Source organism: Notechis scutatus, chromosome 3 (genome assembly GCF_049901735.1).
Source record: "Notechis scutatus isolate UNSWTSFEM ecotype Mainland chromosome 3, rNotScu1.2, whole genome shotgun sequence".
Lineage (NCBI taxonomy): Eukaryota > Metazoa > Chordata > Lepidosauria > Squamata > Elapidae > Notechis > Notechis scutatus.
This window is the reverse complement of record NC_142011.1, coordinates 70,763,465-70,790,445: the sequence shown is the minus strand read 5'-3', so window position 1 is coordinate 70,790,445 and position 26,981 is coordinate 70,763,465. Positions and strand designations below refer to the sequence as shown.

General features: G+C 36.0%; 1 protein-coding gene across 1 annotated transcript; it reads left to right on the top strand.

Annotated features, from left to right (window-relative positions):
* The first annotated feature begins 79 nt into the window (after positions 1–79).
* SLC35D1 (solute carrier family 35 member D1) lies at positions 80–26,981 on the top strand. The gene is made up of 12 exons (XM_026665995.2): positions 80–309; positions 1,824–1,857; positions 1,954–2,040; positions 3,137–3,204; positions 6,756–6,827; positions 7,355–7,423; positions 9,684–9,786; positions 11,170–11,262; positions 19,055–19,122; positions 20,582–20,660; positions 21,161–21,243; positions 22,196–26,981. The coding sequence occupies exons 1-12, from the start codon at positions 95–97 to the stop codon at positions 22,302–22,304; spliced, it is 1,080 nt and encodes a 359-aa protein (XP_026521780.1). The 5' UTR covers positions 80–94; the 3' UTR covers positions 22,305–26,981.

The following is a 26,981-nucleotide window of genomic DNA, read 5'->3' as shown; positions in this document are numbered from 1 at the left end:
TCAGGCAAGGCCACCCCCTTTTCCCGCTCCAGCTCGCGCTCTCCCGTGGTGTTTTTTTTTTTTCTCCTCCGTGGCTCCGCCCCCTCCGGCAACCATGTCGGCGGGCGTGCGCAGACGCCAAGCAGCTGGCGTAAAAGCAGAAGCTCCCTCGGTCGCCGTAGTAGCCGCTCCAGCTCGCGGAGATGAGGAGCTGGGTATGGCGGCGGCTTCCAGGCTCTCCGCCTGCCTCAAGCTGCTGGCGGCTGCCTTCTACGGCTTCAGCTCTTTCCTCATCGTGATGGTGAACAAGAGCGTCCTCACCAGCTACGGGTGGGTTAAGGAAGCGAGCCCGGGGCGAAGTTCATCGGCGCTGGCCCCGGTGGAAGTTTTAGGGGGCGGCGGGTGTGGGTGTGTTTGCAAAACGACGCGTCCAGCTGCCGGGAGGGAGGGAGGCCGGCGGCTCCTTCTTGCATGAACTGCTGAGATGGCGAGGGGGAAGCTGCTTTCATCCTCCTCGGAGGCTTCTTGCAAAGCCCTCACCCCAGACGTTACCTTAGGAGAAAAAGCCGCCTCCATGTTAACGGAGAAAGGGGAGCGACGCTTGCTCATCTCTCCCGTGTGGATGCCCGGCAGGAGGTTTTGCTGTCCGGCTTTAGCATCTCCTCCGATGAAACCCCTTGTATTGTAAGCTCTCTGGGCTGAGAAGTTGCCCGTTGCCTTTTCTTCTCCAGGACTAACTGGAAATGACAGGGCTCCCCTGTCCTACAGCTAGTCCTCGATTTACAACAGTTCTGTTAGTGACCGTTCAAAGTTACAGCGGCACTGAAAAAAGTGACTTATGGCTGGTTTTCACAGTTGCCACCTTTGCAGCATTCCCGTGATTCAGATGCTTGGCAACTGGTTCCCACTTATGACCGTTGCTGTGTCCCAAGATTGCGTGATCACCTTTTGCAGCCCAAATTTTTATGTCGTTAAGTGAGTGATTTGTTAAGTGAGTTTTGCCCCCTTTTAGGACTTTTCTTGCCACGTTTGTTAAATGAACTGCTGCAGTTGTTAAATTAGTAACACAGATGTTTATGCGAGTCTGGTTTACCCATTGACTTTGCTTGTCAGAAGACTGTAGAAGGAGATCACATGAGCCCAGGACACTGCAACAGTCATAAATGTGAATCAGTTCTCAAGCCTCCAAATGTAAATCATGTGATCATGGGGATGCTCTAATGGTCATAAGTGTGAGAAATGGTCATAAGTAACTTTTTTCAGTGGCATCATAACTTCAAATGGTCACTGAGTGAACTGTTGTAAGTCGAGGGCTACCTGTAGTTGTATATGGACCTCTGGGGCTGGAATGAGCTCCGCTGGCAGGTTGAATTTGGAGGGGCTGCTAGCGGTGTGGAGTGCCCTAAATTTCCAGAGGACTGACTGACTGACTGACTGACTTGGCTAGTTTGGGATTACACTTGCCCTGCCATTCTCCTCCTTGTTTTAAAAATCCCTTGGAAATCTTCCTTCCTTCGACGTTACATGTTTTTAACTCATCTCCCATAGGTGCCCTGTAAGTTTGCCTTGTTGATTGTTCTGTGTCCTTGCACCTTGACGTGCTTCTGGAATAGGTATACTGTAAGTGCATCTGTGCTGAACATGTTAGGACTATGTTTGCAAGGGCGTTGGTTGCAAGGGCAAAGAATATGAAGCGCATCCCTTATTTTAGAATAGTTTTAAACAAGGGTAAAGGTAGAGGCAGGGCATTTTTCCTGCCACCAGCTAACACTCTCCGTTGTCTATGATTTGTCAAAGTTTCTCGGCTATCTAGTACGGTTTAACACGTTTGTGGTCTGTTACAGATTTCCTTCCTCGCTCTGTGTGGGACTAGGCCAGGTTTGTTGAAGTCTGCATTTCAGAAATTCTTTAAATAGTGGGGAGGGGCAGGGAGAATTGGAGGCACCTTAGTGATTTCTCTTCCTTCTCTTACAGATGCTGGCTACCGTAGTTGTCCTTTGGGTGGGAAAGGCACTCAGGGTGGTCAAGTTTCCAGATTTTGATAGACATATACCTCGAAAGGTATGATGTGTTTCTTGTCTCTCTCTTTCCTAAAACTAAAAATTATTGAGATAGAAGTAGTGAATAATCCTTTCGTTAAGATAAATATTGTTTGGTGTATTTGGCAGAACACACTTTAAAATGCATAAAAAGTGCTGTTAAATATGAAGAATTTTGTATAGGGTTATTCTCCTAAGAGAGGGATAAATACTAAATGTATTTTTGGTATGCATTGGCAATCTTCCTAAGAGTCAGCCTCAGTGACCGATTTTTTATACTTCTAAAAAAGCCTATGAAGCTTGTGGAGGAGTAGAAATACTCTTTGAAAAGAAAAGCTTTGCAGTAGACTACGTCCCTATTTATGTTTTTAAATTCTTCTTTTCCCTTTTAAAAGAGAGTGAGGGAAGTTTCCACACAGGCTTCTATTGCCTCTTCTTGAAGTGATGTAAACTTTTCCCTTTAGAAATACAATGACTTAAATGCAAAAGGACTTACTTCCAATTAATATTCCATGAAAATTCAATCTTCTGTATGCTGGAATAAATACATTAATTATCCTATTTCTGAGTAAACTTTGATAAGATTTTGTCTCACATTACTGAAATGTTTATTTGTGTCAGAATCCCCCAATTATGAGTCTTGAGGCTATTTACATAACTTGCGTATTCAAAGAACTTGTTTATCAGACCACGGTACCGTATTAAGAGTGGCTGCTTTTTGTATTTATACCAATGTCATGCCATAGATTCTTAGTGTGCTACTAATGTACACATATGAACAAGTAATTGACTTGATTTAAACATGACCTCAGTTTATGAATACTTTGCCTTTACATGCCCAACATAACTTGAAATAATAGATATTCTGTTAATGGCTTTATAAATGAACAATGACTTGAAGAAAAGAAGGATGTATGTGCTTGTGTTGTAAATTGGATTTCAAAATCATATTTATTTGACATGCTGAAGCCGTTAAACCACACTTAAACAGCATTGGGCCTGTGGTGTGCCTGATGAAAGCTGTTCATTATAAAACTGTCATTGTTTAGAATGCTAGGCGTCAAGCTGACGTTATCTGTTCATTGAGTGCTGTTTTATCCCTTTTTATAATTTTCTAGACTTTTCCACTACCTCTTCTCTATTTTGGGAACCAAATCACAGGACTGTTCAGCACAAAGAAATTGAAGTATGGATAACTTTTATACATTTGTGAGGTTATAATTTTATTATGCTTTTATTAAAACTATACATCTCTATAGCAAGACCTCTAAAGATATTACTTCTGATTACTTCAAAATACTAGTTGCTCTGGGAATACTAAGGTGGAGATTGTTCTTAATCTCTTAAATGGAAGAGTGGATAAACCTGATAATAATGAAAGGGGTGATATCAGCTAGATTTCTATATACATTATTATCTTGCATCTCAATCGTCTAGTTATTGAACTCAGAATAAATCCTGTTAATGTTTTCTAGGATTTTCAAGTAAGAATGTCTTTGTCTGGCAAGACACATATGTTATTCTGCAATCTTGCATGTGTAATCAGGAACATAAAGGTGGAAAAATTAAAATAGAAAATGCATACTCTTAAGTAATAAATACTTTCTCAAATTAGTGTTCTGTGACTGCATCCATGCCATTACCTTAGCAATTTTACTGAACGTGGTTTGCTAGTGCTTCTTCCAAGTTATATTTTTTTTACTTCTATGCCTAGCTGGTCATCCTGGAATATCCTGATTTAATCCAGCCCTGGATTAACCATTAAGAAAATAAATACATGCTTAGGCCACCAAGGGAAAGGGGGCAGCACAGAGTTTTCACCTTAGTGTGCCTTTAATTTTTTCAGTGCCACACTTGACTTTAGTTCTGAATCCTTACTGAGTCTTCATAACTTATCAGTTAGGCAATGGAATGCATGTAGAGCACCATTGTTGAGTTGTGTTTAGGGCCTTGATTGGCCTTAATTTGCCTCTGAAATCCCCTACCTAAATCTTGAGGTAGGAAACTAAGTCATCCTGCTTAGGCACTGCTACCTGCTGAGGCATTATTACAGATAAAAGGTAACCCTGTGTGATTTGAGCCCTACCACCTGTTTGCTTGTTCTGTCTCTTTTTCAGTTCATACAAACTGCTTTGGTCAGTTGTGAGTGCCTGGAACTGGGACACTAACAATGCTTTTCTGAAGTAAAGAGGAATGCCTGCCTTAAGGGAGGTATAACATGCCCTTTCTTGACGAGGCCTGCCATAAATTTGACTACTTTTGGCAAAAAGAAGGTGGTGGATGTTCAGTTATAGAGGATCCTAGAAGAATACTTTATCTGGATAAAGATCAGTCAGGTTTCACACCCAGACATAGACAATTATCATGGTGGTTGATGATCAACTGTGAATTTGATAAGGGGAAGACTCTATTGGTACTTTTAAATTTTTTGGTAGGAATTGATTCCACTGACCACTTGTCAAACCACTTATAAGGGTTTCAAATTGGGATTACTGTTTTATGGTGAGTTTAATTTTATACGGAGGGTGATCCAAGTCAGTAATAATAGAAGAGCAGCACTCAAGACTGCAGCCATTTCCTTGTGGAGTGTTACAAGCCTCAGTGCTCTCCTTTGTGTTGTTCAACATCTCTATAAAACCATTGGCAAGGTTCTGTCACTTCAGGATTGAATGTCATTGGTATGCTGGTAGCACTCATTTTTACATTAGTACCCTGAGTTGAACAACTGGTGCTATAAACTGCCTGAATTTATATCTGAAGCCCATTATACCAATGACTGCATCTCAAAGATCCCTCTGTTAACGTACTGAAGTTTGCAGATGATACAACAGTGATTGGTCTCATTTGAGACAACGATGAATCTGCATACAGGTGGGAGGTTGAACAACTAGCCTTGTGGTGCAACCAGAACAATCTTGAACTAAATACACTCAAAACAGTAGAAATGGTGGTAGATTTAAGGAGAAACCTACTATACTATCACCTCTTACAATATTAGACAACACAGTATCAACAAGTAGAGGCCTTCCAAGTTTCTAGATTCTATCATATTTCAAGACTTAAAAAGGACACCTAATATCAAAAACATCATCAAAAAAGCACAACAAAGAATGTTCTTTCTGCGCCAACTCAGAAAGCTCAAACTGCCCAAGGAGCTGCTGATACAGTTCTACAGAGGAATTATTGAGTCTGTCATGTGCACCTCCATAACTGTCTGGTTTGGCTCTGCAACCAAACAAGACAGACACAGACTAATTAGAACTTCAGAAAAAAACAATTGCTACCAATCTGCCTTCCATTGAGCACCTGTATATTGCATGAGTCAGAAAGAGGGCTGTGAAAATATCCCCAGACCCCTCACATCCTGGACATAAATTGTTTCAATTTCTACCCTTAAAATGACACTATAGGGCTCTACACACCAGAACAACTAGACACAAGGGCAGTTTTTTCCTGAATGCTATCACTCTGCTAAACAAATAATTCCCACAACACTGTCAAATTATTTACTAAATTATTCTCATCCTTCCTAGTACCTATCTCTTCCCACTTATGATTATAACCATATTGCTTCTATCTTTACAATTTATATTGTTTTATTGTTTCCTAGTATGATTTGATTGCTTTTTAGTATCCAATGACTATCATTAAGTGTTGTACCTTATGATTCTTGATGAATGTATTTTATTTTTTCTTTTCTTTATGTACACTGAGAGCATATGCACCAAAGACAAATTCCTTGTGTGTCCAATCACACTTGGCCAATAAAGAATTCTATTATATTCTATTATAATCTGAATGAAGCAGAACAAACTAAAATTCAATTATATAAGTTCCAAACTTGCATTTGTAAAAATCAAGTTGACCCATTAACAATGGACCTGGTAATCACCCTGAATAGAGCTTTGCTCCACCTGAAGAAGTTGGTCTGTAAATTGGGTCTCCCTGGATTTATAGTTTCAAATTAAATAGCTGGTGGAAACTGTGGCCAAAGGAACTTTTGTCAACTTTAGCTTATATGCTGGTTAGGACTCTACCTTGAGTAGGATGTCCTATCAATGGTAACTCATGGCTTAAAACAACATGTGTTTGAACAAAGTGAAGACATTCCCCTAATCTCCACTGAAGATGTTATCTAGCCTGGTAACAAAATGTTCAGAAACTAACCCACAAGCTCGAACAACGAGCCTTCACCCTCAAGATTTAAAAGGATTCAGTTCTGAGAAGTTACTTTTTACCCAGTTGACAAAGTGCTGTTCTACTATCTTATCTAAGAAATGCAATACATTGCTAGGTATAGCAAGATACTGGAACATGTGACCTTTATCAAGTGGTTATGGAATATTGTTAAATATGATCTTAAACTCAGAACTTTGTGAGTTTATCTCCTTTCAAGGGAATAAGATTTGAAGCAAATACATGTATTCCTTAGCAATCTGTCTATATAAAGTTTAGTAGAAATACGGCATTTGACTATGTTTTTGAGCTTCATGTTTAGTTATAAAATCTTTTTTCACTTTTGGGGTTATTGATATTAGTCCAGGCTTGGCAGATTCTTGGTCTTTTTTTTTTTGTTACTCTTTCTGGCAGTGTTGGAGGCAATCTTTCCTGCTTATACTTTTCTTTTGTGCTGTTTATAATGGTTTATCTAGATTAGCTTGGTATAAAAGTACTGACTTGGGGCATCTCAAAATGATTAGCTTATTCAAAAACATTTTTTTTTCTTTTCTGTCTTAGTCTGCCAATGTTTACAGTCCTGAGACGTTTTTCCATTTTGTTTACAATGTTTGCAGAAGGAATCTTACTCAAGTAAGTTAAAAAATTTGATATATTTCATGTGTCTGTGTTGGTGGACACAGTTCTGCCAAATTTATTATGCTTTGTGGTCACTCAATAGCAATCATGAGAACTGTAAAGCATTATGGAATCATCAATTTCTGAACGTTCTTTTCAAAGAGCAGCATGGGTGTGGTAGTGTATTTTTATATTGGAAACTCCAGCAAATTTTTTAATTCTATTGAATTTTAGTGCATAATTCTATTTGTTCTTTGTAGATAACCATGGTTATTTTGTGTGGAGGTTCAGGGGTTAAAGACTTGAATGTGCAGTTTGTAAACATGGTCAGGTGCTTGCAAAGGCTGCATCACCCTTGTGCTAAATGCAAAGAACCCAGGGAAACAGACACGAATCTTCCCTGTCATTGCTATAGTAACATGTCAGGATCTAGTAGAAAGCTCATCAGATTACCTTGATTTCTTGAAAGTTCTGTTTTCAATTAGAAAAGTATTGAGAATTGCTGAAAATTTGCTGCAGTAATGACTAAGCTTTCTTTTTAGGAAAACATTTTCTTGGGGAATTAGGATGACAGTATTTGCAATGATAATTGGTGCATTTGTAGCTGCAAGGTATGGTTTGACTTTTTTTGCTAATGCTTTTGTCACATTTTCATACCCAAAAGTTAACTAGTTTGCTATCATTTAGATTCTGTCCAATGATGAGAAAAGAGTGCAAATGTAGGTTATTTCCTGTTGTTGTAGAACGGATATAATACACCATTAAAGCAGCTATATTGCTGAATTACAACAAAAATGGAAAGTTTTATTTGTCTAATATCTATTCCCATGCAAAGGATTAAGCAATAGAATTAGAAAGTGTTGAACAAGTGTTTTGTCTGAACTATGTTTTTAAATTCTGTGCAGCCTAGTGGTAGGTTTTCTTGTATAGTATTTTGTTGAATATCACATTTAATCAGCAAGATAGACTAGACTAGACTAGACTAGACTAGACTAGACTAGACTAGACTAGACTAGAATAGAATAGAATAGAATAGAATAGAATAGAATAGAATAGAATAGAATAGAATAGAATAGAATAGAATAGAATAACAGAGTTGGAAGGGACCTTAGGGGTCTTCTAGTCCAAACCCTTGCCTAGGCAGGAAACCCTATACCACTTCAGACAAATGGTTAACCAACATCTTAAAAACTTCCAGTGTTGGAGCATTCACAGCTTATGGAGGCAAGTTGTTCCACTGATTAATTGTTCTCCAGCACGTCGATTGGAGAGTCCACACATGGGTTTATATGCCTTTCTGCCCAGAGACTGAGTCCTTCATTTTTTTTACCATGCCTCTCTGTCAACTGTCACTTTCCCATTTCACGACTCAGTCTGGCCCTAAAGAGACGTGGCAAAAATTGGCTCTCATCTTTAGCCAGAAACGCTTAGATTCTCCAGTCAAAGAGCTTCTATCAGGTTGGAAATTGTAGTCCGCTCAGCGCTACCACGGTCCTAATGTGCTTGGCTTTGCTGATGCTGAGACTGCCTTTTTTCTATTTTCTGTTTTTTTTTTTTTTAAAAAAAGCTGCTGCGCTGGAGCACTATCTAAGCCCTACAGAGGCTCTCGATGCTCGGCTCTGCCGACGCAGAAGCTTGACTCCCTCTTCTTTGTGGCAGCCCCTGAGATATTGGAACACTGCTATCATGTCTTGTTAGGAATGATAGTCACCTAACAGTTGGGTTGGCAGTATATAAACCAGGATAGTCATTTAATACTGTTGTACCTTTAAGAGAATGTTGTAATTGTGATTGGCTGAGGTTCCTCCAATGGCCATAGATGGAGCCAGAAACCTGGTTTGTTCTTTTTTGCATTTCCTTTGCTTTCCTTTTGCCTTTCACTTGATCATCATTCTGCTTGAATTGCTGTGAGTCTTGCAACTATTTGCAAACTCTGTTTACTGAACTTTGTTTATGATACTGGTAAAGAAAAGGACTTCGTTTTTGGATTATCCCTGGACTGATTGTTTTGAATACTAACTGCTTTAACCATGTATGATTTGGACTGTTTGTTGGATTTTGTTTACGTGTTTACTGGAAGTAAAACTTACATTTTACTATTCAGTGTATCTGTGTGCTGGTTGTGTGTTATTCATCACCGCTCTCGCTATGTTTCCCTGAGTGCACTCATTCTCCTAATGGGGAAAATACCTCAACATGTCTCCCTTAGTCCTTCTTTTCATTAGACTAGACATACCCAGTTCTTGCAACCGTTCTTCATATGTTTTAGCCTCCAGTCCCCTAATCATTGTTGCTCTTCTCTGCACTCTTTCTAGAGTCTCAATGTCTTTTTTTACATTGTGAATAAGTTAGCAAGACAAGCAGAAAGTTGTAGTTCATTAACATCTCAAGGGTAGGCTAAAGAAATTGGCCTTTTCTTCTGCTTTCAGCTACCAGTATACTTTTCCTGGTTCATAACAAATCTGTGATTGCCTCATTCTATTTATTTTAACTGGCAGGCAGAATTAATAGGAATCTTTAAATCCACTTTGAATTATTTTAAACTTAGAGCAGTGCTCAGTTAGACATATTTACATTTTGTTGGGTGGGGTGACTCACTTATTAAGAAAGAACAGACTGTACACAGAAAAAAGTATGGCTATACTCTTCCTTCCCCCAATTTCTTACAGATCAGTTATATATTAAAGTGCAGCATTGATCATATTTATATTCATAGAGCATTACATATCGGGGTTCATCAGATGCCTAGCATCTTCTAGAATACTGTTTACAAAATGTGTCCTGCTTGCAGGATTGTTGTAAATTATGTTTGTTCTATATTTGTAAATGTTACAAATTTTCTGTAATTTAAATGTTATCTCTTCTTTATAGTTCTGATTTGGCATTTGATCTAGAAGGATATATTTTTATCTTGATCAATGATGTCTTGACAGCTGCAAATGGCGCTTATGTAAAACAGAAGCTAGATTCAAAGGTAAGATCACCTCACTGTTGCATGTTGCTATGCTGATCAGTAAAAGATAAATAAAAATGTATTTTTTGTTGCTGTGGGGTAAGATATTCCACAGGTTGATGTGTGATGTGCAAAATGTTTCATTTTGAAATACCGCAAGCACAAAATTTCATGACCCTGCCCCAACACTGAAACGGTTTGTTCCAATATTTTGGAAGCATCTCAACTTTCAAACATTTTTTATCAACCTTCAGACAGATTATTATTATTTTTTTTTGCACTTCAGGCTTGAGATGGAGCATCTTGTGAAATTTGATGCTTGAAACATTTTAAAAGCTTCCATTTATAATTTGTCAAGATATTATTTAGATTCCTTGTTGAGGGAGATGTAATTTAGCTATATCTAGAGAGTAATATTTTCCTCACTGCTGCTCTAAATCAGCACTCTGTTTCTACCAAAGGACAACCACAATTCTGTTGGTGTCATTGGATTAAATAACTTAGTCATAACACCAGAAGCATTAACACATTCCGCAGCACAACAATACCCAATTATTTTTTACTGTGAAGTTATTTCATGCCAAGATTAAAGTGGCAACTTCATTTTTAGCACCAGAAAATCTTGAAAACCTGCAGATGTGGTTTTTAAGGTTAGCTGAAACGATATGGGGTGACATTAACTTACAGGATAAGCAACCAAGCTGAATTTCCCAAAATGCAGTGGTATACTATTGTTACTTAGCTATTATACTGATTACTTGGTTACACACACATACTATTTAAGGAACTATTATATAATTATAAGATGGTTTGGTGACTGTCACCCATTGTAAGTAACCAGCGTAACTGGTTCCTTTCTAAGCATAATGAATCAAGAGATAGCTTGCTAGCTATGAAAGTGGATGAAGGTCGATTAGATCATGTGGTTTCAAATTGTGGATTAAGTGAGTTAACTTGCTGTGGTTATTTGGGATAGATTTCTTACAGAGTTACTTCAGGCAAACATAGTTTAAGGGCAGATTTAGGTTTATTCTCCTTATTTAGCAGACATGTACTAGGCAAAAACCTATCCAGTTTAGAAGCTGAATTTCTGTGGGTAAAAAGTACAGTTTCCTTTGAATATTTATCCTTGTTAGAGATTGACAGAATGAAGAATAAAATTTGTGATCCTTATTTCTCTTACATATCCATTTAATGTATTTTTAAAGTAGGCACCAGTCTGCAGAAGATATGAATTATGTAGCTGCAAAAATTTTTTTTTGTTATACTCTTGATTGGTGATAGAGTATGAACCTGGTTTGTGTCTAAGGATATCGTAAAAAAATATTTGGATGGAATATTAGCTTTCTATGTAACATTGTATTTTTAATTTAAGATATGTTTGTTTTTTTCCTCCATTCCCAGGAGCTGGGAAAATATGGTCTCCTTTATTACAATGCACTATTCATGATTCTTCCTACTTTGGGCATTGCCTACGTTACAGGAGATGCACAAAAGGTAACTATTTAAAAATAAATCCAGAATGCAAGTTTTACACCAAAGCTATATAAATAATTTCATTTTATGAAAAACACTTCTATATATCACTTTGAAATTTAGGGCATAGAATATTGCTTTTCAATATTGTTTGCTGGTATGTCTATATGTGGCATACTTTGATTCTCTTCCTTTTGAGTCCCAGTTTTTTTTTTTTGTAACTTATATGCCTCTTGCCAAAGCAGCTTACATTTAAAAAAGGAATATGTCAAAATAGATGGAAAGAAAGCATTTACCAACTATTTAACATGGTTGCAGTTAAAGAAGCACAATATATATGGCACATATGAAAGAAATTATATAAAAATCTGAACTTTTGAAATACATTAGAACCTTGGGTTGCGAACGCTTCTGACCACAACCAAATTGGGTGCTGACCAAAAAATCTGCTAAATGTTTCACTCTGGTCGTGAACACATCCTCGGGTGGCTATCAAACACAGCTGCGGCAATTTCCCCTGCGGTGGCCATTTCCCCTGCCGCACCATTTTTTTTTGTCCGTGCATGTGCAGTCAGTCTTGCTTCTGGTCATGACCAAATAGGCTTGCGACCAAAGTCCTGGAATGATTATGGTCGTGACCGGAAGTTCCACTGTAGCTGAACATTAATAATATTAGGAATAAATAATAATAAATACGAATAACATAAAAAAATTAATGGAGTAACTGCAATTGATTCATTAGGTATAAGTTGCAGCTAAGATACAGATGAGAGAAGTAAAATAAGTGCTGTTTTGTGATATTGTACTTGCACCCAAAAAGAACAATGCTTGCATCTATCTACTGGGTCTTGCAGTTCAGCTTCTCCAGCTTAGTGGTTGGAAAATTATGAGACCATGCTTGTTGAGAATTATGGGATTGATAGTTCCACAGCTTTGGTGGATACCAGGTTAAGGAAATTAACATAGAGTATATTGGTGCAATGATACTTCAATGGTGGCTTTGCCTATGTCAGTATGATAAATTGTTCTTATGGTAAGCCACTATTTATTTTTGGTATCTCCCACTTCCTACAAAGTTACAAAACATGAATCTCTGCATAACAAGTAAATTATTTTTAGATTATTATGAAATAGCCTTTCTAATTTTGTTGATACATATCATACAGTAAATACTTTTATTACCTGCCTGCATTTCTTAGGATTTTGTAGGATTATCTGTACCATTTCTTATGATTGCAGGAATATATTTCTTGGTTGTTAGTATTTCAGTTCGTCTCTCCAGCTCCCTGCATTTATATTCCTCCCTAAATGCTTCTTTGTCTTCTTCATTTTAGGAGAAAAAGCAAGAGTATGACTGCATGTATGTAACTACTCCAACTGCAGGGCTTACTTTGTCTCTCTATACCGCTATATTAACAAACAAGATGTGCTCCTAGAATATAATTCAAATACATTATTCTTCATTTTAGTAGCCTTGAGTAATTGTTTATTTTTAAAAAAATAAAACATTACATGAAATATAAAATCTGGCATGTTTATCCAACTGGATTTTCCCTCACTTTGTTGAACAACAAAATAAAGAGTGTAGTGTTATGTAGTTTAACCAAACAGCCTTTTGTACATGAATATGTATAATTTGGCTTTCCTCATCCTTGTTAAAGAATCTTTCCTGCTCCAAGAGAAGCAACAAGTCACTTAGAGCTAGCAAGGCCTAGCAAGTTCTGAATGGCTGCCAGCCAGACTACAGACAATGCCTATAGTTGTTTTTCACTGAAGAAATCTAAGGGAAGTGTTGCAGACAGTGTATTTACCCAAAATGAAGATAATCCTGAATTTAGACTCACAAAAGAGTAGTAGATAGAAAAAAAAATACACATATGATTCTCACAGAGAATCAGCTTCCCAATCTTAGTAATCCTTCTCAGTTCTAGCAGAATCCAGTTCTTGAGATTCCTCCTCCCCCAAATAAATGGATGTGTGTGTCTCGTGTGTACATTTTCCTGGCATTTGTGTATGTAAAAGTTCAGCCAGAAGTTGTAGAGAGTAAAGAAGATGGTTTTGATTGAGATATGCAGAAGTTGTTTCTGAGGGGGAAAGAGTTGAAGCACTTTTAGTCTAGATAACATTTGGAAATGGCTCAGATTCATTGAAAGAGGTGGAGATACAATATAGTCAGACTTTTATTTATTTATTTATTTATTTATTTATTTATTTATTTATTTATTATTTATTTATTTATTTATTTATTTATTTGATTTGCCAATTGTTTACAAGATAATAAGTATAAGTGTATACATAGTTGTGAATACATGAAATGGGTACATATAAGAAAAATAAAAGAATAAGAGAAACAATAGGACAGGGACGGTAGGCACGTTGGTGCGCTTTATGCACGCCCCCTACAGACCTCTTAGGAAAGGGGTGAGGTCAATAGTAGACAGTCTAAGGTTAAAGTTTTTGGGGTTTGGGGAAGAAACTACAGAGTCGGGTAGAGTATTCCAGACATTGACCACTCTATTGCTGAAGTCGTATTTCCTGCAATCAAGTTTGGTGCGGTTAACTTTGAGTTTGTATCTATTGTGTGCTCTTGTGTTGTTATGGTTGAAGCTGAAGTATTCATTGACAGGTAGGACATTGCAATGTATGATTTTATATACCATGCTTAAGTCAGACCGAAGATGGCGTAATTCAAGGTTTTCTAGTTCTAGAATTTCAAGTCTGGTGGCATAAGGTATTCTACAACGAGTAGAGGAGTGGAGAACTCTTCTTGTGAAATATTTCTGGACTTTCTCAATTGTGCTAATATCAGATACGTAATGTGGGTTCCAGACTGATGAACTGTATTCGAGTATTGGTCTAGCAAATGTTTTGTATGCTCTGGTTAGTAGTGTGATATTACCAGAGAAAAAGTTAAAGACTTGCAAGATTCTGCTGTTGGAACTAGTCTCTTTAAAAGTAGTTGATTCTGTAGGGTCAACTGTAGGGTTGATTTCATGGTCTGGTCTACCTGTGGGGCTGACAGAAGTCACCCTTCAAAAGAGGATTATGATAAATAAATAAATAAATATTCAACAACTAGAGGTAAAACATATGTTGAACTTGACTTCTGGGGCTTCCTTCCTGCAGTTTTCTTGTCAGCTTTGTGGAAATTGTTTCCTATGGCATTTGTTGGATTTTTTTTTTCAACATCCCAGTTTCCAATCCTAGAATTTTCCTGAGGCTGCTAGGAAAAAAATCTGATGGACAACTGTCAAGAAAGAATCCCAGGCTCAGCTTTTCCTACATAGAAGTGGGATTTCAAAGGCTAAGTATTAAATTTAAGGTTATCTTTCACCCTAAATGGAGGGATAATTCTGTGTTCCACACAAACACGCTACTGCTACTGTCATTGGATTTGGCTAGTGTTAGGGTAGTGGAAAAGCCATAGATGAGGAAGGGGATGCAGAACAGACATACAAGTCCTTTAACAGCTCCATGACTAGACCTTTTAGGATTTAAAGGAGTATTGATTGTTAGTAATTTGTTTGAGAATGGAAATTAAGATGTTGAAAGTACTATCTGGTAAAAAGGATATTATAAAACATTAGAATGTATGTTTTTTCAGTAAAAGTTTTTTTAATGTGAAAATTCATACAGTACAAGATAGTGAATTTGTTTTCAGTGGTTTAAATGTTGCACATAGGACCCACTTTTTGACATTCTTGCTGTTTGTGTTGGGAGATTTGTAATGTGAGTATTGTGCTGTATTCTAGAATTCGTTTTCATCAAGTACATATTCAGAGGCCTGGGAAATCACGGAGTTGTTCATAAGAAACCTATATTTAGGACTGAGCCTCTCTCCCTGTATGTGTTAATTTATTATGCACTGATATGTAAGTGCAAATTATGACCTGTGAAAAGAGTGGATTGTTGTATTTTTTGTTGGTGAAGTTTTAACAGGAGGAAAATATTTGCCAGTGAAATTAACAGGCTAGGTGTCAGCCATGAACAATTGTGGCATATATTAGTTATCTCTGTAGTTCCAGTGGACTGAATACATTTTGTGCCATAAAACCTAATAATTGCTGTGATTATAAAATTGCTGTGATTATAATTGCTGTGATGATAAGTATGTTCCTGCTATGTTTTTTTCAAATCCTATTTCCCAGCTCATCTGATCTTAAGGATCAAGGAAAGTTTTTCTATTGCTTTTTCTTACAATACTAAGTAACTATGATGAAGAGAGAAGGCACACAATATATTCTTGTGGGAACACCATTTTTTTAGGCTGGTGAAATTTTGGGATCATCATTCTCCCCATGGCTGCTAGAAGATTTTGTTCATTCACAAATACGGTTAGCATGGGCTATAACAGATCTGGGCATTTTACGGCCCTCGGGCCACATCCAGCCTTTTGGCTGTTCCAATTGTGAGGTCAGTTGGAAATTAGAAATCAAATGTAAATAAGTGTAAGTCATACACACAATACAACTGCATTGTTTTTATTTTGAAGGCAGCTATTTTTTCCCCAATTACATATATGCATGCGTGCCTTTACGGTGCTATTAGTTCATCCCTTCACAACACTCCCAGTTTCTCATGTGATCCTTTGAGAAAATTAATTGCCTATTCCTGAGCTTATAACTACTGTAGGTACAAACTTTTTGAGATATTACCTGATACTCTCTCCCACGTGGGGTTTCCTATTAACTCCGTTTACCTGCATTTTTATAGGCATATTTAGCACTGGACACTAGTCACCTTTATTTTCATTTTCTAAGAAAGCTTCTGAGGTCTACAGTATTTGGGATGTACTGGCATCCCAAATTGGAAATTCCTTCATTATTGGAAATAAAGGTAGTGCCACAGCTTGTGTTTGCAACATACCAGGTTACAATTTCTGAAATGTTCAAAAGTTTTTTTAAAAATAGAAACTCTGGTGGGTCAAGGAATCTATCAAAAGCTTTTATGATTTTCTGAAAACACGCTTTTTGATTAATAAATAGGTCTGGTGCTTGGTGCCAGGCTTTCATTGACAGGGCTCCTGATGGTCAGCGAAATATGCCCCTGCCTAAAATATACAGAAAAATGCCTTTTAATTTCCCAAGATCTTAGCTAGTGGCTGAATGGTATGCATTAAGTGAACCTTTCTGCCAATGCTTCAATTAGTACTCTTGATTTTTTTTAATTAGCGTTCACACTTTAAAAAAATGCTAATAAAACAGATTTTATTAATAAAATAAAATCTCTCCCATAACTATGCATGACTGGATATTTCTATGCATGTTGCAAATTAACTATGGTTTATTGTATTGACTTTTCTCTCCAGGTTCCGTGTTTTTCTGTGTCAATGTTTAGATTGTAAAAGCATTGTAGCATTTATCCCACCCCCACAACCAATTTAAGTGTTTCTTTTGATTTTAAAGAAGCTCACTGGAAACTTATACGTAATAAAGTTTTTCTTAACAGCCTAAGATTTGGTTTTTTAAAATAAATAAATAAATGTAGTGCTTAATGCCCAAGTAAATGTATTTTATTGATGTTTTAGTACCTTATTTCTCTTTAATATTACTTTATTCTCTTTCTACTACTTTAGGAATTACACTTCAACTCTTTACACACTTCACATATCTATTTTATCTTTTCCTGTTGGTCCTAATTTTCTTGATCCGGAAAATTGGTGTGATTTGTAAAAATATTCTCTTTTTTTCTTCTTTTTTTTCTATTTTCTTCCCCCCCCCTGTTTTTTGGATCAATGAGTGTAATAATTCCACTTGAACGTGGAATAAATTTTGCATTATAAAGCAAGCACTCTTTAAATCTTTTTTCTGTCTGCCTCTGTATGATGGTAGACGTGGCAAAGCAAAATGCTAATTAAACTCAGCCTTTTCAGACTGTAAGTTCACCTTTTGTGCAATAATATCTGCAAGAGGAAACCTACACCGCAAGCAAACGTTTGGGTTAGAATTGCTCCCATAATGAGCTTTTCATGTTACTTCATGAAGTTTCCTAAATATGGATTAGGGTGGGATCTGCTTCTCCATTCTGCTCTGTTTGAATGAATGCTGCACATAGAAAGCTAGTGGAGAAAACATCCCTCTCCCCGAAATATAAAGGTATTTGCAAAGGCAGGAATTTGTACTCCATTTTTGAACTGTTTTATTTATAAGTAAAACTATCGGCAGATCAGTAGACATAAAGCTGTCATGTGCAAAGCATTTAGGTTATGTATTTAAATTTAGTCTAGATTTGGAAGCCGCTTGTGAGAAGTTTATATTGTGGCTTGAAAAGTGTCTTTTGGAGTGGGATTTTAAGGAGGAAATCCAAACTGCTGTCATTTTATTTCTATCCCGCCTTTTATTACTGTTTTACAAATAACTCAAGCTGGCAAACATATCCAACATACCTTCTTCTTCCTATTTTCCTCACAACAATCTTGTCAGATGGGTTGGGTTGAAAGAGAATCATTGGCCCAAGATATGTGCAGTATTGCCTTGCCTTACAGTGAGATGGGCAGCAAACAAATTTAATACGTAAATAAATTTAAATAAATCAATACTGTATTATATTACGTTGTTGACATAAATAAATCTCTGCCCAGCTAGACTCTGTTCCATCATCTTTTAATAGGAAGGTATTAGACTGTATTGCAATGGAATGTGACAGGGAAGATTTTTAAAGATGTAACAGAAAGAGTAATTGTTCACTTGAAATAAGACCCTTGTTAGAAGAAGCAGTAAAGTTTCTTCCCTATTGTGGATATACATCAATAAAAAGGTGTGTTTACTTACTCAAAACTTGCATTCATGAGTTGGAGGAGATAATCTTGTTTTGTGAGTAAAATTTGCCAAGATGTATTGAGTAGAACTGTGGGACTTTATTGACATGCATTTCTTGGACATAATCCATTTTCTGTATTAAAGCTTCCTTTGTGTATCCTAAAGTATGCATTTCCTTTGCACTTTTATACAAAATCCCAGGTGCTCTGAACTGGTTCCTGCTGTAGATTGTATCAGTCCATCATCAGTTTTCAGTCATCGCTGCTTGTAGTTCTGTGACTTTTATAAAAAGGACTATTCAACATCCAGCTACTCCTCAAAAGCTTATCCAGAAATTACTTCTAACATCTAAGGAAATCTTTTGCAATCAAGACATAAAAGATTTTAATTTATGGGTAGGACCTCCTGTCATAGTTTCATTATAGACCATTGAAATTCACAGATTTTTGGATAATTTGTTCTGATCTTTGCTGTGATTTGGTATGTTCATTATAGAACTCTAATACAGAGAAAAATAGTAAGCTTGAATATTGTGCAATAGAGATGGCTAGATAAACTATTATAAAGGACTATGTTAAAACATATTTTGTTTTTTTCCCCTTTTAACCACCCATAATAACCTTATAAGGAGATGGGTGACATAAAAATTTAATAAATAAATGTTATGAAGTATTTATATTTTTCTTTAAGCTTAACAATGGTACAATATTAAAAATATACTGGATTGATAGGCTATACTATATCTTAGGCAAAATGTTTGTCAGACCTAATGCACATTATGATATACATTGTTAAATAAATCTGCTATAATTTATAATTGCTATTGTCACTTTTATCAGGTACAGCGTAAAACAGGATGGGATTTAATTTTCAAACTTTGGTTTCTGTTGAGATGAGCAATTTTTCACTATATAAGATTCCATACAAGAGGCATTTACATATAGGTTTTAATCTATGAATTTTGACACTATATATTTTTTTCAGCTTATGGATGAGCTAGTATGAAAAATATTCCTGATTATTTGTCTATTAATATACATATAATTTGTTTTCAGGCAATGGAATATAAAGGTTGGGCAGATACCCTTTTCCTTGCACAATTTACACTCTCCTGTGTGATGGGGTAAGAATACTTTATTTTTGGCTTCCCCAATTTTTCCCCAATGCATTAAAGACTATCTAAAGTGAGATTTTAAAGATGAAATTCTTTCTATCTCCTCAATGAATTTGTGTGTCATCCTACCAATAATCGATAGGTATCCTGCTTATCTTCAGTGGCTGCTTAAGGATGAATAGACTGTGATTATAGTGCAGGTAGCTAGATTCTGCGCAGCAGCACTGGGGATTTGTCAGAAACACTTGATTAACCCACCATAGCTATTTTACACCAGGGGTCCCCAACCTTTTTTATGCCGCGGCCCGGTACCGGCATCAGCTGGGCGCCGCGGCCCGGTACCGGCATCAACTGGGCGCCGCCATCTTTTTTTGACGAAAAAGTGCTTCCGGTGACCTCACCGGAAGCACTTTTTCATCAAAAAGATGGCGGCGCTGCCCGTGAGCTTTTCGGTAGAAATGGCTTTCTACCCGGAAAAGCTCACCGGAAGCACTTTTTTATCAAAAAAAAATGGCGGCGCTCAGCAACCAGCGGCCCGGTAAGACTTGTTCCGCGGACCGGTACCGGTCCTCGGACCGGTGGTTGGGGACCCCTGTTTTACACAACTGATGTAGCAAGCCCTTTTTGCATTACTGCTCCTTTGCATTTTAGTATTTAGTGAATATGGGCCTTATGATTATCGACTCTTGACAAATGTATCTTTTCTTTTATGTACACTGAGAGTATTTACACCAAGGCAAATTCCTTGTGTGTCCAATCACACTTGGCCAATAAAGTATTCTTTCTATCTATCTATCTATCTAACTATGGGCCTCAATTTAAAGATTAATATTATAGTATAGTTAGGCCATGTGTAACTGACAGATTGGATGCCAACTTGTTATTTTAATATAGATTTTATCTGCTATTTATTATTTTATTCTAGAATTTTTAACTGGATATTCTTGAGTGTTTTTATTTGTTCTGGTCTCTGACTGTAATAAATTTGAAATTTTTTAAAAAAATTGTTACATGAACTAAGTATGCTTGTTATTTTACAAATCTAAATACCTTACTTCCTCAAATTCAACAGTCAATAACTCCCCCCCCCTCTTTTCAAATAGTGCCTTCAGGAACACAACTGTTCCTTCAGGGACATCACTGAGACAGAAATTGTATGTTGGAGGACAGTGGCAATGATTAAAAGTTTAGGAATGGACTCAAAAGCAAAATGGATGTGTTAGGACTCAAAGATTCTGTTTGGATCTTATTTCATAATAAAAGTATGGATAATCACAATTGGGAATTTTGCTGCTGCATCAAAGCACATCTAATTATTGTAGGAGTCTCTTGGGCACCTCAAAAGAGACTCTAACCCAATATTGTTAAACATTCTTGCCAAAAATTTAGGAATTATTCATCTGTCTTTGGTCCATGTCTGAATTATATTAAATCAATTGTCAAAATCTTGTCTATCTTATATACATAGGTTTATTCTGATGTATTCAACAGTACTTTGTACTCAGTATAACTCTGCCCTTACAACTACAATAGTTGGCTGTATTAAGGTAAGCTCTTTAAATTTATAGAACCAATAACTGGTCTCATCTTGCAACTTTTCTTGGAAAAATAGACACAATTCAGCCATACCTTTTTTTGGTACATATTCTACTTCTTGATTGGAAAGAAAATCATAGAGAATATTGTATTAGCTTGATATAGAAAAGCTTGTGAGCTGAATTGGCCTTTACGTATGTGAAAGAAAAATGGTAATTTTTGTTTAACAAATGCAGTATGTGTGGGAAAAGCTAAGCCTGACAGGTGGAGGTGATGTGGTAGAGATGTGGGATTTCATACAATTTCTTACAGAAATTCTAACTACTTAAATCTAAATTTTAAGGTAATCAGATTGCATTTGTTTCTTTCAGTGCTGGGACAGCATCTGTTATCTTTTTCTTCATTGTTTTATGAATATTTTAAAGTATTAAGGCAATTTATGACCATAATAATCTTCTGACAAGTCTACTCTGTTTAAAAGCTTAAATTCTGTTTATTTCTTTACTTCCAGAATATATTAATAACTTACATAGGAATGTTCTTTGGAGGAGATTATATTTTCACATGGACAAATTTTGTAGGATTAAATATTAGGTAAGTAAAGAATCTATCTTTTGAAGAAATAAATGGACTAATTATGCAAGTTCATTATGGATTTTATGAAAAGGTGTTTATAGTAGATTTGCTGTAGCAACTAGTCTGGAAATAAATCCTACAGAAGTGGGAAATATATTTTTATTTAATTTATTTATTTAATTTATATTGCCACCTATACGCCCATGGCAACTCGAGGTGGCTTACAGAATGTAAAACCATATTTAAAACAAAATAAATAAATAAATAAATAAAACTAACAAAAAGAATCAAATAAATCAATAAAGTACAATAGAACAAATCTTGGGGGGAATAAATTAAAAATCACCCCCAACTCCCCCCGCCCCAATGATAGCAGATCACGTGAGCCATTTGATGGGCTCCATCCCGCTCTGGGTTCCCCAGGCCCACTGGCAGAACCAGGTCTTCAGTGCCTTCCAAAATATTACATTTAAGGAACTGTTAAGATTAATATTATGATATAATTTTCATATATTGGTATACATTTTGGGAGCAGCAAATGAGAAGGTAGGAAAAATTTTAAAACCATCATTTACATAACAAAAAATATGAAATGTATTCTAATATACTGCTGTGCTGGTATTTTCACCTATCAAGTATCTGGCAGAAGATCCTTGAATAAACATGACGCTCACATATACTCACAACTTGCCCTCATATTCAAAACCTTCTATCCTTCACCACATACACAATATCCACTTTTGTTTCTATGGCTGAAATAAAATGTGGTAAATATATCCAGTTTCTGTGTAGGAAGAAATGCAAATTGGACTGTGGGTGGTGCGTTGGTGAGGAGACATGGTATCTGGGAGACACAAAGAATTTAGTGAGGGCTTTGTGGGTGTCCATGGTTGCTATAGTACTGACCATCAATTTAATATTTCATGAAGACATTTTTTGTTTATTAATTCTAAATGCTGATGTTTTGCAGTATTGCTGGAAGCCTCGTATATTCCTACATCACTTTTACAGAAGAACAAATAAGTAAACAGTCTGAAGTTAGCATCAAGATGGACATTAAAGGGAAAAGCTCTGTATGACAAAAGGCATGCTTACCACAGTTAACTTTCACTTTTTAGCAAGATGTGTTGCCAAATCACTGTAGTATGCAGTCTCTGAATGGAATTGATTGGCTACTTCGTATTTGCACAATCTGAAGATTGCCACATTTGGAATCAATGATTTATACTGGACTGCACATATGATGAATAGATTGCAAGGAACTATGTATGTGGTGAAACGGGGTTAATAATCTCAAATGCAGCAAAAGTGTTGCTGGTCAAGATTGGGTACAGCAAGAAAATGTATCATTGAAATCAAGCAAGCCATGGTTTGGGCTTGTTGAACCCTCCAGCTTTAACTGCATTTTCCTTGAAGTCACACAATCTGTATGAATGAAATGTAGTTCTTACATCTTGTTGCATGAAGGTGTGTATAAAGAAGTTACTCTGAGCTGCAGTTTGTGGGGAAGGTAGACGACCTACATTCACAATCAACTGAACTGTTATCCAAGCAAAAGTGTGACTTGCCAATGACACATCTACTTTTTTTTCCTGAACCTAGTGAAGCACTTTTAAGTGTGTGTTACACATTGTTTGGGTATCTTGGTCAGAATTGTTTTTAAACCTTTAGACTTATCAGTACCTGTTAACAGATAAAGAACAGATAAATGTTCTAAAGAGTAAGGTTTTAAAGGCAGTTTTCGTCTGAAGAAATGAGAAAAGCAAACTACAGTGCTAAAATGTGGGTGTTTTTTCTCCAGTAAAAGGTATTCTTTTATTTACTTAGTTTTTTCTATGCAATCAGTGTCCTTTTTTTAAATTGTCACTGGGTTGTTGTTTTTTAAGGCTATAGCTTTTTAAAAGACTGTTATAAATGAGAGTTTGCCCTTTGGTGATTTAAGTGTTTTGAAATGCACATTTATTTCTGGAAAAATACAGTTTTGCAAAAGTTTATTGAAGCTTTTTGGACATAGAAAAGCATGCTGTTGGAAGTTAAACCCCCAGTCTATCAACTCTAGCTTCCTTTTTGAAGTTGGTTCATATATCATGCTAAATCATTTAACAGGCCCCTTCCATTTTGAAGAAAGTGAAGTCCTGGATGTTCACATTGATGTGGTAGAAGCTGTTTTCAAAGGAGCCTCACCAGCCTTGCAAATGTATGTTTGAGGTTTTCATATTGTTGCAATCCAGAAAATTCTGAATTTTAAGGAGCTATCTATCTGTCAAATTCAGACCATGTTTGAAAAATGGCTCAAAGCAAAATATTCTGCTGAATGAAATCCAGTTTGCTTTTCACTAAAGAAAACCTAGCTTCAGTTTATTTGACTCACTGAACACAAATTCTGGTCTTGTACACAGTAAGATTGCAGAATATAATAAATAATTCCTTTTAAACATTAAAGACATTGAGAATTCTGTGAGATTGGCAGCCAAAAATCTGTTAGTCATAGAACTTTTTTTTTTACTAACAATTTTTAAAAGGCACAAGCTTTCATGAATTGTAATTCATATTTGTAATTTTGAAACAAAACTGCACCAGAATCAATTTACATAAATTATATTCAGGCTATCCAAGATTTAACAAACAGAAATGATTTTTAATACATTGCTATTACTAATTCATGAGGTACTTATAATTTATCCCATATGTAACCTGCATATGCATAACTACCCTTTTCTCTACTTGCTGCATTTTCATTTTTCAAATCCTACTTCTGTTTATCCACTTCATGCATCTGATAAAGTGAGCTACAACTCATAAAAGCTTATACCATTTAACAAAATTGTTTTAATTATTAAAAACATTCTAAACCATTATAGTTTTTCTAAATTTCAAAAAGAAATAAGGTTAAATACTAAAATTATCAGTACTTAAAAGATTTCTCATCCAAGAAGTTTGTAAGTGAATTTCTTCCTAAAGGAAACGTTTCTATTCTATTGTTCTATTGTCAGGACAAATCCTGGCTCATGATTGTCAAGCCTGAGGAAGTGGTGCCAAAATGACCACATTAACAAAAATGAAGTAATTTTATCCTGTCCCCCTCAGTGGGCCTCACGATTATCTTGTCTGTTTTTCCTTATCCCTATGCTTTTGTATGTAAGGTACAGTTATGTTCTTAATGGCTTTGTGGGTTAAATTTAACTCTAAATTGAAGTCTGTGAAACAGGTAAATCTTACATATTCTGTGTTAAATATAAATATGCAGTAATTCCCGATATGGCACCAAAAACTGAATTATGTGTACTGGAGACATTATTTAACATGTAATTATTGCATATTTATGACTTTGTTAGAGGAGGGGGGCAAAGAACTATGCTGAACATTGCAACAACACTAACAAGAAATCCTATTCCAGCAGTAAGTTTGCTGTCTTGAGATCACACAAATTGTTTGGCGCACTTTAAAATACATTCTCTTAGCCTTAAACTGTTGAAAATAAACACAGAGCTTCAGAGTGCATACTTGCAATATGCAGAGTGGGTAACTTTAACAGTTGTTCTGGAATAGTCTATCCTAATGTAACGCAGAGAAGAAAGTCCTGGAGTTTGCACAGCCACATAACAGTCTCGAGCCTTTTTTGCAGCCTCGTAAATACTGTCATTCATAATGTTGCAAATTTATTACTGTTTTGAGGTATGAAGTACATGTGCAAGCCTTTCCATAGATTTATAAATTAGAATAGAAAAACAAGCCCTGTTCTCCCCATAATGAGACATCCCCTCCCAACCATTAGCAATAGGCACATTGTAATCTTTGGTCACTAGAACATTGTCCATTCAAGCAAGATGCAGCAACTTTTAAAATGTTATGAACTCCATGGATTATTTTGGATAAATGCTGTCTTATCCAGCAACAATTTTTTGGGGGGAGGATAGTGAAATGAGTGTGCAGAATTTTTTTTCTTTGTCTAGGATGTATTAAGTCATCCTTTGCTTGGTTTACTTTTTTTTGGGAGGGGATTCTGTTTTTAATTCTAAACCATGGAAGATTATTCCTTCATTTATTCCTGCTTTGCCACTATGATTGTAGGTGGTTCTGGAGATCACAAAAGAGTCAGTTCTACAAAAAGAGATGTGTAGTTTCTCCAACTGCTATAAATCAATTATGAGAACCAATATTTTAATCAAAATGATTTAACTCTAGATTTTGCACCTGCCGGCTATTTAGAAGAATGAACTATCTTGACTTTGAAAGTAGATTAAAGGGATCTATTATACTAGAATTTTATTTTCTTGTCTACTTATGCTGGCTTGTTAAGTAGATAATGGTAGCATTTAGGTCATGCAGGCTAACAAATGGATTACTGCCTTAGTCTACTGTTACCTTAATTATACTGTGCACCAAAATACTCATAAAATGCTTTGTGGACAATTTATGCAAATAAACATGTAGAATAAGGGATGCTGTTAAGACTGGAATTCTCATAATTCAGTCAAATTATTGTATTTTTGTTAACCTGCTTTACTGAGGCAGTTGCTCTCAGGTACTTGTTAGACAAAATGTTAATCTACTGGATAGATTTACTGCCATATTAAATAGTTCTCAGTTCATTTGCTTTTTTGTAATATACACATTTTTAGTGCCAAGTTTTAGAAAATATATATACTTCTTAGATAAACAAGTCTTATAATTTTATTTTCTACACTGTTAAATTAATGTTACTATTTTTCCTATATAGAGCAATCCAGTATTAGGAATAAACATTTTTAATGTATAACTTTTATGTGCTATGTATTTTTGTACTGGCTTAAATAAATCAAGATTGTCTCCATTTACATTTTTTTGTTCTGGCTTTTATAAGACTTCCAATATTTTAATGACAACAATAGATTTAGGAATACTATACTTTAGGTATTATACTGTTAATTATCTTAGGCTTTGGCACCACTTTTTAGTGAACTTGAATGATGTAACAAATTCAATAGTAGTTGCCTCATTTATAAAACCAGTCATCTCTGTTTAGTTTTTTTTTTTACAAATAACTCAAGGTGGCAAACATATTCAACACACCTTCCTCCTATTTTCTACATAACAACCCTGTGAGGTAAGTTGGATTCTCTGAAGTATGATGAACAATATGTGAGAAAGTTTGGAGTTGTCTTCCATATACATATACATCCCCCACTGGCAAATGCCACTTCAAGGATTTTGTTACCTATTTCCAAAAAAGTAGGTGTTTTTAATTTTGAGAAAATATTTCTAGGATATGTGAATAAAAGCATCTCTTCATCACATATGGTGAAGTGGTTGAGCTGGCCCAGAGAAACCTGTGTTCAGGCTGACCTTTATTAAACCATCATTCAGTTCAACCTACCTCACAAGATTGCTGTTTCAATAAAACATCACTTGTTAGGAATGTAAGTCACCTAACAGTTGGGTTGGAAATATATAAACCAGGATAGACATTTTAATACTTTCTCTTTAAGGGAATGCTAAAATTGTAATTGGGTGTAGTTTCTCAAATGGCCATAGGATGGAGCCAGAAACCTGGTTTCTGAGAGTGTTGCCGTTCCTGCATTTCCCTATTGACTGTTACTGATCATCGTTATTCTTGGATTTGATGTGAGTCTTTTACTGAACTGTTTTTGATGCTGGACTTTATTGGATTATCCCTGGACTGAAAACTGACTGCTATAACCGTGTATGACTTGGACTGTTTGTTGGACTTTGCTTAACTGTTTATTGGAAGTAAAACCTACATTTTACTATACAGT